At 43.9% G+C, this 13,287-nt stretch overlaps 1 protein-coding gene across 1 annotated transcript in view; it reads left to right on the forward strand.

Moving 5' to 3' along the window:
• The window catches only part of LOC112252516 (leucine-rich repeat-containing protein 4C-like), a 144,919-nt gene extending 133,942 nt beyond the window's left edge, over positions 1-10,977 (forward strand). The window contains exon 3 of the mRNA XM_024423800.2: positions 7,020-10,977. Coding sequence (XP_024279568.1) covers positions 7,075-9,012 — 1,938 coding nt within the window. The 5' untranslated portion in view covers positions 7,020-7,074 and the 3' untranslated portion in view covers positions 9,013-10,977. The remainder of the gene's footprint in view (positions 1-7,019) is intronic.
• Positions 10,978-13,287: the final 2,310 nt, after the last annotated feature.

Here is a 13,287-nt window from a genome sequence, read left to right on the forward strand (position 1 = left end):
TAACCAACAAGTAATCTAACTAACAATTCCAAAACTACTGTCTTATACACAGTGTAAGGGGATAAAGAATATGTACATAAGGATACATGAATGAGTGATGGTACAGAGCAGCATAGGCAAGATACAGTAGATGGTATCGAGTACAGTATATACATATGAGATGAGTATGTAAACAAAGTGGCATAGTTAAAGTGGCTAGTGATACATGTATTACATAAGGATGCAGTCGATGATATAGAGTACAGTATATACGTATGCATATGAGATGAATAATGTAGGGTAAGTAACATTATATAAGGTAGCATTGTTTAAAGTGGCTAGTGATATATTTACATAATTTCCCATCAATTCCCATTATTAAAGTGGCTGGAGTTGAGTCAGTGTCAGTGTCAGTGTGTTGGCAGCAGCCACTCAATGTTAGTGGTGGCTGTTTAACAGTCTGATGGCCTTGAGATAGAAGCTGTTTTTCAGTCTCTCGGTCCCAGCTTTGATGCACCTGTACTGACCTCGCCTTCTGGATGATAGCGGGGTGAACAGGCAGTGGCTCGGGTGGTTGATGTCCTTGATGATCTTTATGGCCTTCCTGTAACATCGGGTGGTGTAGGTGTCCTGGAGGGCAGGTAGTTTGCCCCCGGTGATGCGTTGTGCAGACCTGACTACCCTCTGGAGAGCCTTACGGTTGTGGGCGGAGCAGTTGCCGTACCAGGCGGTGATACAGCCCGCCAGGATGCTCTCGATTGTGCATCTGTAGAAGTTTGTGAGTGCTTTTGATGACAAGCCAAATTTCTTCAGCCTCCTGAGGTTGAAGAGGCGCTGCTGCGCCTTCTTCACGATGCTGTCTGTGTGAGTGGACCAATTCAGTTTGTCTGTGATGTGTATGCCGAAGAACTTAAAACTTGCTACCCTCTCCACTACTGTTCCATCGATGTGGATAGGGGGGTGTTCCCTCTGCTGTTTCCTGAAGTCCACAATCATCTCCTTAGTTTTGTTGACGTTGATTCTGAGGTTATTTTCCTGACACCACACTCTGAGGGCCCTCACCTCCTCCCTGTAGTCCGTCTCGTCGTTGTTGGTAATCAAGCCTACCACTGTTGTGTCGTCCGCAAACTTGATGATTGAGTTGGAGGCGTGCGTGGCCACGCAGTCATGGGTGAACAGGGAGTACAGGAGAGGGCTCAGAACGCACCCTTGTGGGGCCCCAGTGTTGAGGATCAGCACTCACTGGTAGCAGAAATTGCAGCAGTTTTACGGGCACCCATTCAATTGTGCTATTATATGTTTCTTTTCACATTATTTGTAACTTATTTTGTACATAATGTTTCTGCAACCGTATTTTACGGCAAAAAAAATATTCTGGATATCAGGACAGCGATCACTCACCTCGGATTAGACAAAGATTTTTTTCTTCAAGCAAGACACACAAGACATTCTCCAAACACCCCACAGGACCGACATCAAGGGGGTACTTGCAAGAGGAAGAGATGCAGGTATAGAGGACAAAGAGCTGGATGGGAAGGTTCCTTGGGGGGTGCACGAAATCTAAGGAAGTCTCTAGATTTTGCTCGCCTGAAGTATAGTATGTTGTGATAAATAGTAGGCCACACTACTTGCCTAGAGAGTTTTCAGCTATAGATTTCGTGGCTGTTTATTTATCACCACAGACAGATGCTGGCACTAAGACCGCACTCAGTCAGCTGTATTTGGAAATAATCAAACAGGAAACCACTCACTCAGAGGCGGCTCTCCAAGTGGTCGGAGACATTATTGCAGTTCTACCAAATTTCCATCAACATCTTAAGTGTGCAACCAGAGGGAAAAAAATTCTAGATCACCTGTACTCCACACATAGAGACGCGTACAAAGCTCTCCCTCGCCCTCCATTTGATAAATCCAACCACAACTCTATCCTCCTGATTCCTGCTTACAAGCAAAAATTAAAGCAGAAAGCACCAGTGACTCGGTCTATATAAAAGTGGTCAGATAAAGCAGATGCTAAACTACAGGACTGTTTTTCTATCACAGATTGGAAAATGTTCCGGGATTCTTCTGATGGCATTGAGGAGTCAGTCACTGGTTTATCAATAAGTGCATCGAGGACGTCATCCCCACGGTGACAGTACGTACATACCCCAACCAGAATCCATGGATTACAGGCAACATTCGCACTGAGCTAAAGGGTAGAGCTGCCGTTTTCAAGGTGCGGGATTATAACCCGTAAGGTTACAAGAAATCCTGCTATGCCCTCAAACGAACCATCAAACAGGCAAAGCGTCAAAACAGGGCTAAGACTGAATCATACTACACGGCTCCGTCACTCGTTTTATGTGGCAGAGCTTACAAACTATTACAGACGACAAAGGGAGGCACTGCCCAGTGACACGAGCCTACCCGACGAGCTAAATCACTTCTATGCTCGCTTCGAGGCAAGCAACGCTGAGGCATGCATGAGAGCATCAGCTGTTCCGGATGACTGTAATCACGCCCTCAGTAGCCGACGTGAGTAATACCTTTAAACAGGACAAACATACACAAGGCTGCCGGGCCAGACGGATTACCAGGACGTGTGCTCCGGGCATGTGCTGACCAACTGGCAGGTGTCTTCACTGACATTTTCCACATGTCCCTGATTGAGTCTGTAATACCAACGTGGTTCAAGCAGATCACCATAATCCCTGTGCCCAAGAACGCAAAGGCAAACTGCCTAAATGACTACAGACCTGTAGCACTCACTTCCGTAGCCATGAAGGGCTTTGAAAGGTTGATAATGGCTCACATCAACACCATTATCCCAGAAATCCTAGACCCACTCCAATTTGCATACCGCCCAACAGATCCACAGATGATGCAATCTCTATTGCACTACACAATGCCCTTTCCCACACTGCCCTTTCCCACCTGGACAAAAGAAACACCGATGTGAGAATGTGACTAAAGTTCAGCGTTCAACACCATAGTGCCCTCAAAGCTCATCACCAAGCTAAGGACCATGGGACTAAACACCTCCCTCTGCAACTGGATCCTGGACTTCCTGACCGGCAGCCCCCAGGTGGTGAGGGTAGGTAGCATCACATCTGCCACGCTGATCCTCAACACTGGAGCTCCCAGTGTACTGGTGCGTACTCAGTCCCCTCCTGTACTCCCTGTTCACCCATGACTGCATGGCCAGACACAACTCCAACACCATCATTAAGTTTGCAGATGACACAACAGCAGTAGGCCTGATCACCGCCAAAGACGAGACAGCCTACAGGGAGGAGGTCAGAGACCTGGCCGGGTGGTGCCAGAATAACAACCTATCCCTCAACGTAACCAAGACTAAGGAGATGATTGTGGACTACAGGAAAGGAGGACCGAGCACGTCCCCATTCTCATCGATGGGGCTGTAGTTGAGCAGGTTGAGAGCTTCAGGTTCCTTGGTGTCCACATCAAAAACAAACTAGAGAGACCTCAGCCACCCCAGTCATAGACTGTTCTCTCTACTATCACATGGCAAGCGGTATCGGAGAGCCAAGTCTAGGACAAAAAGGCTACTCAACAGTTTTAACCCCCAAGCCATAAGACTCCTGAACAGGTAATCAAATGGCTACATGGACTATTTGGATTGTGTTCCCCCCAACCCCTCTTTTTACGCTGCTGCTACTCTCTGTTTATCATATATGCAGAGCCACTTTAACTATACATTCATGTACATATTACCTCAATTGGGCCGACCAACCAGTGCTTCGGCACATTGGCTAACCGGGCTATCTGCATTGTGTCCCACCCACCACCTGCCAACCCCCTCTTTTACGCTACTGCTACTCTCTTATCATATATGGATAGTCACTTTAACCATATCTACATGTACTGTACATACTACCTCAATCAGCCTGACTAACCGGTGTCTGTATGTAGCCTCGCTACTGTATATAGCCTGTCTTTTTACTGTTGTTTTATTTCTTTACCTACCTATTGTTCACCTAATACTTTTTTTGCACTATTGGTTAGAGGCTGTAAGTAAGCATTTCACCTGTTGTATTCGGCGCACTTGACAAATAAACTTTTTGATTTGGACAAAAGGAACACCTACAGTTGAAGTCGTAAGTTTACATACACTTAGATTGGAGTCATTAAAACTCCACAAATGTCTTGTTAAGGCTGCAGGGGCACTATTGAGTAGCTTGGATGAAAGGTGCCCAGAGGTGCCCAGAGTAAATGGCCTGCTCCTCAGTCTCAGTTGCTAATATATGCATATTATTAGTATTGGATAGAAAACACTCTGAAGTTTCTAAAACTGTTTGAATGATGTATGTGAGTATAACAGAACTCATATGGCAGGCAAGAATCTGAGAAGAAATCCAAACAGGAAGTGAGAAATCTGAGGTTGGTATATTTTCAAACCATTCCCTATTGAAATCACATTGCGATATGAATGAAGATTCACTTCCTAGGGCTTCCACTAGATGTCACCATCTATAGAAATTGGAATGAGGCTTCTACTGTGTTGTGGGACTGAATAAGAGGGGCATGAGTCAGACTACTGGCAGAGAGCCAGTTCCAGGTCACGTGCATACCGCATGATATCTTCCTGCGTTCCGTTCCTCCTCAAGACACAAAGGAATTCTCTGGTTGGAACTTTATTGAGGATTTATGATAAAAACATCCTAATGATTGATTCTGTACTTAGTTTGAAATGTTTCTTCAAACTGTAATATAACTTTTTGAAGTTTTTGTCCTTAAAAATGGTCGACCAGCACCAGCGTTTGGATAGGTGTACCAAACGCGCTAACGTTTGTAGCTAAAAGTAGCTAATTGGATAGAAATAACGGACATTATTGAACAAATCAAGCATTTATTGTGGACCTGGAATTCCTGGGAGTGCATTCTGGTGAAGATCATCAAAGGTAAGGGAATATTTAGCATGTAATTTATGGGTTATGTTTACTCCAACATGGCGGCTAATTTGACTATTGTTCTGAGTGCCGTCTCAGATTATTGCATGGTTTGCTTTTTTCGTAAAGTTTTTTTGAAGTCTGACACAGCGGTTGCATTAAGGAGAGGTATATCTATAATTCCATGTGTATAACTTGTATTATCATCTACATTTATGATGAGTATTTCTGTTGAATCGATGTGGCTATGCAAAATCACTGGATGTTTTTGGAACAAGTGAATGTAACGCGCCAATGTAAACTCAAGATTTTTTTTATATAAATATGGAATTTATCAAACAAAACATATATGTATTGTGTAACATGAAGTCCTATGAGTGTCATCTGATGAAGATCATCAAAGGTTAGTGATCAATTTAATCTCTATTTGTGCTTTTTGTGACTCCTCTCTTTGCCTGGAAAAATGGCTGTGTTTATTGTGGTTTGGTGGTGACCTAACAAAATAGTTTGTGATGCTTTCGCTGAAAAGCATATTTGAAATCGGACACTGTGGTGGGATTAACAACAAGACATCCTTTAAAATGGTATAAGATACATGTATGTTTGAGGAATTTTAATTATGAGATTTCTGTTGTTTTGAATTTGGTGCCCTGCACTTTCACTGGCTGTTGTCATATCATCCCGTTAATTAATTAACCTCTTAGGGATAGTGAGACGCTAGCGTCTCAAGTGGCCAATAGCCTCGGGAAATGCATAGCGCCAAATTCAAATAAAACGTGATAAAACTCAAACTTTCATTAAATCACACATGCAGGGTACTCAATTAAAGCTACACTCGTTGTGAATCCAGCCAACATGTCAGATTTTAAAAATGCTTTTCGGCGAAAGCATGAGAAGCTAAACCACCTGAACGAGTTGTAAACAAAATAATTAGCGTAGCCGGCGCTATACAAAACGCTGAAATAAAATATAAAACATGCATTACCTTTGACGAGCTTCTTTGTTGGCACTCCAATATGTCCCATAAACATCACAATTGGTCCTTTTTTTCGATTAATTCTGTCCATGTATACCCAAAATGTCCATTTATAAAGCAGGTTTGATCCGGAAAAAAACAGCTTTCCAAAACACAACGTCCGTCACTACAAAACATTTCAAAAGTTGCCGATAAACTTTGCCAAAATATTTCAAACTACTTTTGTAATACAACTTTAATAATCGATCAAATTGTAGACGGGGCAAACTGTATTCGATAGAGAAAGTAAACAAAACATGCTCCTTTTTCCCTCTTGCGTAACTATCAAAAGTGTAACGTTGTTCCAGGAAGTGACAGGGTTCAACATGGAACCGAAAAGGATCATACCTGGAACCAAATTGTTCAACCTGGATTCCAAAAATTGTTCTTCAAAGGGTTCTACAGCATAGTACAGCACACACATCACCTAACAGCATGACATATGATACAGACAGATCATCATTCCCTGCTATCTTTGTGCCTCTGACTTTTCACAGTCCAGCCACATACATACATCTGAGCATCACTACGAGATGCAATCCAAAGTTTCCTGATATGGCAGCTTGATTGAAGGACTGGTGGGTGGCAAGCTTCCTGTTATTTATGTCCCCCCAGTCTGAAATATAATTCACACCACAGCCTCAGACATGACTGTGCCTGCCCCCACTCCTCCCAACCAATGGAGAGATACAGCACAGAAGTTGGAGGCAATATTGTGATTTTGTTTTATGTGACTAAGATTGAGAGTGTAGGGGGCGACACTCAGAAACAGAAACGGATATAAAACACACTGCCAAGGTCATTGCTTATTCATATTGTTGCACACAGTGGGTGTTAATACTTGAGTGTGTTTTAGTGTGTGTGTGTGTGTGTGTGTGTGTGTGTGTGTGTGTGTGTGTGTGTCTATTGAGTTCTGAAGCCTTTTTTTCAGACAGATTATATATGGTTTATCCTTGTAATGTCTCCTTGCACAAGAAACACATTAACAGGCTACAATGAATATGTCATCACTTAAAAACCAATGTACACGTGATGTTTATATCTTGTAAACAAATTATAATACATGATGGGCTTGCATTTACATTCCTCCCTTCTAACCCATCCTTCCTCTCTCTGTTCTTTTCTTCTTTCAGCCAACTCCAACACCGCCTCTTCCCGAAAGTGGACGACCCAGCCAATGAATTATGAATGTTGAACAAGATGACCTCTTCTCGGCAGCAGCAGACGATGAGAGGTCCTAGGTGGAACCGGGCCCTGTCCGACCCTTTGTTTGTGCTGCTTCTAGCCCTCCAGCTCCTGGCGGTGGCGGGCCTGGTGCGCGCTCAGACCTGCCCCTCTGTCTGCTCCTGCAGCAACCAGTTCAGCAAGGTCATCTGCACGCGGCGGGGGCTCCGTGAGGTCCCCGACGGCATATCCACCAACACACGCTACCTGAACCTGCAGGAGAACCTCATCCAGGTAATCAAGGTGGACAGCTTCAAGCACCTGCGGCACCTGGAGATCCTGCAGCTGAGCAAGAACCACATCCGAAACATTGAGATTGGGGCCTTCAACGGCCTGGCTAGTCTCAACACTCTGGAGCTGTTTGACAACCGCCTCACCACAATCCCCAATGGGGCCTTTGAGTACCTCTCCAAGCTCAAGGAGCTGTGGCTGAGGAACAACCCCATCGAGAGCATTCCCTCGTATGCGTTCAACAGGGTGCCCTCGCTACGGCGGCTGGATTTAGGGGAACTCAAACGCCTCTCGTATATCTCAGAGGGGGCTTTTGAGGGCCTCGGCAACCTGCGCTACCTGAACCTGGGCATGTGCAATCTGAAGGAGATCCCCAACCTCATCCCACTGGTCAAGCTGGACGAGCTAGAGATGTCAGGGAACCAGCTGACGGTCATCAGACCTGGCTCATTCAAAGGGTTGATCCATCTGCAGAAGCTGTGGATGATGCATGCCCAGATCAAAACCATTGAAAGGAACTCCTTTGACGACCTGCAGTCGCTGGTGGAGCTCAACCTGGCCCACAACAACCTCACCCTGCTGCCCCATGATCTCTTCACCCCCCTGCACCACTTGGAGAGAGTCCACCTCCATCACAACCCCTGGAACTGCAACTGTGACATCCTGTGGCTCAGCTGGTGGCTCAAAGAGATGGTGCCGGCCAACACCAGCTGCTGTGCCCGCTGCAGTTCCCCAGCCAGCCACAAGGGACGCTACATAGGTGAGCTGGACCAGAACTATTTCCACTGTTACGCACCTGTTATTGTGGAGCCACCAGCGGACCTGAACGTGACAGAGGGTATGGCTGCAGAGCTGAAGTGCAGGGCCAGCTCTCTGACCTCAGTCAGTTGGATTACGCCCAATGGCTCCATCATGACCCACGGTGCATACAAGATCCGCATTTCTGTGCTCAACGACGGCACGCTCAACTTCACCAATGTCACCATGCAAGACACGGGAACCTACACCTGCATGGTAAGCAACTCAGCAGGCAATACCACAGCATCTGCCACTCTCAACGTGTCTTCCACAGAGAACGTCCTCAGCTACTTTACCACAGTAACAGTGGAGACCATCGAGCCAGTGCACGACGAGGGGCGCTCCACCGTGTGGCAGAAGGTGGGCCCCACCCCCTCCGCCGGATCCTGGGAGACTGTGTCGTCCACCTCCACCACCACCACAACGGCCCGGACGCCCCTCTCCACCCGGGCCACAGAGAAGACCTTTACCATCCCTGTCACGGACCTGAACGACAGCTCCATGACAGGCCTGGATGAGGTGATGAAGACCACCAAAATCATCATCGGCTGCTTCGTGGCCATCACTCTCATGGCCGCCGTTATGCTAATCATCTTCTACAAGATGAGGAAGCAGCACCACCAGCAGAACCACCATGCGCCACAGCGCACCATTGAGATCATCAATGTAGACGAGGACTGTGTGACAGGCGGGCCGGCCATGGAGGGCCACCTGAATCTGCCCCCGCTGGAGCATGAGCACCTGAACCACTACAACACCTATAAGTCTGCGTACAACCACGTCTCCACTATCAACTCCATACACAGCTCTGCGCACGAACCTTTGTTAATCCGGGCCAGTTCGAAAGACAATGTACAAGAGACTCAGATCTAACAATTTTTTCATAATGAGACGAACTGATGAAATTACAAAAGGGACATTATTGGATATTAGTTATGAGGATTATGGATGTGAAGTGGAGGACTTGACTGACTGTTTGTCCAGCGAATCAGTGGTTGATGATGTTCATTCAATGACATTGGGAACTAGGGTATGTCTAATGTTTCAAAAAATGTCTTTACAAAAAAGAAGTTATTTATTTAAGAAAAAATCTATTGTGGCTAAATCAAGAAAAAACTGTATTCTGCAATTATTTTTTCAGAACGTATTTCATCAGATGTTTAGTTTTCTTAATTTGAGGGAGGATGGTTTACTAATATGCTTACAAACTCTATGTGAATCTCAAGTTAACCATGTTCTGGTTTCCCCCAATCTGTAAGTGATGGCAAGTTGGCAACCTCTTTTTACCCCACATACTTAGATAATTTCTAGATCACATTAGAGATTTCCTCCTGCCACAAATTAATTGATTAAATATTTTGTGAAAATCTGTTAATTTAGATGGATTAAAAGCTTGGTTGTTATCTGATGGTGAATGCTGGGACTGTCAGTGATGAAATCTGATAACACAATATTTCATTAAATCTGCCACTCAAATTAGATACAGATGTACCCTTGGCTCTGCCATCAATAGATTAGGGACGTTAAACGAGGGAAGTGTGATCCAAACTATACCATGGCCAACTGTTAGCAACAAGTGCTTCATAGTTATCTCACTGTGTGTATTACGCCAGAAAATCACGTTTCACACAGTGTTTGTCTCATTTACACGATGTGTATTCATACCAGTTGTGATTCCTTCTCCTATTCCACTTGCTCTGATCCATCATAACTTTGTGAGTCATGGAGATCGCATTGGCAAATACAGTCAGGCATATGAGAGCTCCCTGAATGTCATACCGCCTTTTCCCATCCCACACCAGCTGTTATGATGGTTTACCATATCATCACAGATATGGGTGCTATTCCAGATCATCTTATCTGCAGTCTCATTGCAAATCTCTGAAAATTGCTATATGATATTAATGTGGTTCCTGACACAAATACTTTTCCAAATACTGATACCAGATACTGATTTGTGTGACTTGATTTAAAAAAAGAGCCCTGGAACACCACCAAGGATACTGATGACTCTCCTGTGTTAACTCTCTATGACCCCTGACTTGAACCAGGGCAGCAAGGAGCAGACTGAGTGGGAACGGGGGCTAAGGACACTGAACATAGCTGTCCTAGCACATTGCCTATCTATTGTCTGTTCAAACATTGGGCACATACGCACGACAGGCCCAGATTCACACCGTGAATCCTGCCAAGCTCAGGACGAGGGATAGAGGACAGAGTGCCAGGGTTCATGCAGAGAGAGAGAGATAGAGAGAGAGATAGAGAGAGAGAGAGAGAGAGGGTTTAGGGATGAGGTGTGTGGCTTCGAGCAGATGTTCAGGTCACACCTGCATCGCTCTGCCTCAACCATGACACCATTTCTATTTTAATCGACATACCCTCAGGGCTTTGGGTGGACAGTGCTTCACAGGCACCTGCTCCCTGGAAAAACATAAAAAATGCCCCACAGTAAAAAATGGTGCCATAAATAAAGAGGCCAAGCAAATACCCTTCACATCCAAGGCTTAGCCACATACCCCAGGAGTCTTTTTATAGATTGTGCATCAATCTAAGTTACTAAACCAAAAAATCCCCATCAAAATGCACCAGTTTAAGCTAGAGATATCAGGTTTTTGTGTCTGAAGTGTTCGAACGGTTTGACTAATTTAACCACTCTATGGAAAGTGGATTCCCCAACAAATGTCACGGAACTCATCTGAAGGTAACCGGTTTAAAAAATGAATGGAAGTATTAAGGTAGTTTTGTGCCTACCCAAAAAAGGGGTTCAATATGTGTAAAAAATACAGTGCCTTGCGAAAGTATTCGGCCCCCTTGAACTTTGCGACCTTTTGCCACATTTCAGGCTTCAAACATAAAGATATAAAACTGTATTTTTTTGTGAAGAATCAACAACAAGTGGGACACAATCATGAAGTGGAACGACATTTATTGGATATTTCAAACTTTTTTAACAAATCAAAAACTGAAAAATTGGGCGTGCAAAATTATTCAGCCCCCTTAAGTTAATACTTTGTAGCGACACCTTTTGCTACGATTACAGCTGTAAGTCGCTTGGGGTATGTCTCTATCAGTTTTGCACATCGAGAGACTGAAATTTTTTCCCATTACTCCTTGCAAAACAGCTCGAGCTCAGTGAGGTTGGATGGAGAGCATTTGTGAATAGCAGTTTTCAGTTCTTTCCACAGATTCTCGATTGGATTCAGGTCTGGACTTTGACTTGGCCATTCTAACACCTGGATATGTTTATTTTTGAACCATTCCATTGTAGATTTTGCTTTATGTTTTGGATCATTGTCTTGTTGGAAGACAAATCTCCGTCCCAGTCTCAGGTCTTTTGCAGACTCCATCAGGTTTTCTTCCAGAATGGTCCTGTATTTGGCTCCATCCATCTTCCCATCAATTTTAACCATCTTCCCTGTCCCTGCTGAAGAAAAGCAGGCCCAAACCATGATGCTGCCACCACCATGTTTGACAGTGGGGATAGTGTGTTCAGGGTGATGAGCTGTGTGGTATTGCTTTTACGCCAAACATAACATTTTGCATTGTTGCCAAAAAGTTCAATTTTGGTTTCATCTGACCAGAGCACCTTCTTCCACATGTTTGGTGTGTCTCCCAGGTGGCTTGTGGCAAACTTTAAACGACACTTTTTATGGATATCCTTAAGAAATGGCTTTCTTCTTGCCACTCTTCCATAAAGGCCAGATTTGTTGTCCTATGGACAGAGTCTCCCACCTCAGCTGTAGATCTCTGCAGTTCATCCAGAGTGATCATGGGCCTCTTGGCTGCATCTCTGATCAGTCTTCTCCTTGTATGAGCTGAAAGTGTAGAGGGACGGCCAGGTCTTGGTAGATTTGCAGTGGTCTGATACTCCTTCCATTTCAATATTATCGCTTGCACAGTGCTCCTTGGGATGTTTAAAGCTTGGGAAATCTTTTTGTATCCAAATTCGGCTTTAAACTTCTTCACAACAGTATCTCGGACCTGCCTGGTGTGTTCCTTGTTCTTCATGATGCTCTCTGCGCTTTTAATGGACTTCTGAGACTATCACAGTGCAGGTGCATTTATACGGAGACTTGATTACACACAGATGGATTGTATTTATCATCATTAGTCATTTAGGTAAACATTGGATCATTCAGAGATCCTCACTGAACTTCTGGAGAGAGTTTGCTGCACTGAAAGTAAAGGGGCTGAATAATTTTGCACGCCCAATTTTTCAGTTTTTGATTTGTTAAAAAAGTTTGAAATATCCAATAAATGTTGTTCCACTTCATGATTGTGTCCCACTTGTTGTTGATTCTTCACAAAAAAATACAGTTTTATATCTTTATGTTTGAAGCCTGAAATGTGGCAAAAGGTCGCAAAGTTCAAGGGGGCCGAATACTTTCGCAAGGCACTGTATATATATTCAGTACATATATTTCCTGAGTTTAAAAAAATGATCGACGAGATTTAGGACATACACTTAAAAACCTTGTTTCTTACGATTTCTTTTTTGACTGTCCTTTTTGAATGTGTTATTCAATGCGTTTCTATTGGCCCAAATCAATATTTTATTAAATTGTTTTAAAAAATATATATTTCTTTGCTACCTAAAGTGGTCCTAAAATTCTAAATCAAATAGCTAAATGCTCCACAGTATGACCATCTTAAAATAATTCCATTTGTCAGCATAGCACCCCCCCTGCTTTTCTTTTTGGTCTCCACTCCCTCCATAATGTTAAACATCTAAGAAAGGTTATGCAACGGTGCTTTTTCTTTTTCGGGTCCATTTTGTTTCTGAGAAATAAATGATTGTGTTCCATTTTAAATTCTCCAGAAGAATGAGGGTACACAGATGTCATCTAGTTATTTTCTGGGAGGAAGCACTATTAATGATATGATGTCAAATACAGGAGTGGGCTGATTCAGTCACCATGGAAACCATGACCTTAAGCAGAAAGGCATGCGCTATCAGAGATCCCATTGGCTAGCTAGATGCTTTAACATTATTCAGAGTCAATTGAAAATGGTATGTCTGTGGATAGTGTTATTTGAAATGCACCTCAACTATGAAACAATATGCTTACAGTGATGTAGTAGCATTTCATCCCCTTGCACTTGACCAGTGTTTAGTATTAAAAGGCAGAGTATGGAGGTTGTCACAGA

The sequence above is a fragment of the Oncorhynchus tshawytscha genome, linkage group LG06 (assembly GCF_018296145.1).
Source record: "Oncorhynchus tshawytscha isolate Ot180627B linkage group LG06, Otsh_v2.0, whole genome shotgun sequence".
Lineage (NCBI taxonomy): Eukaryota > Metazoa > Chordata > Actinopteri > Salmoniformes > Salmonidae > Oncorhynchus > Oncorhynchus tshawytscha.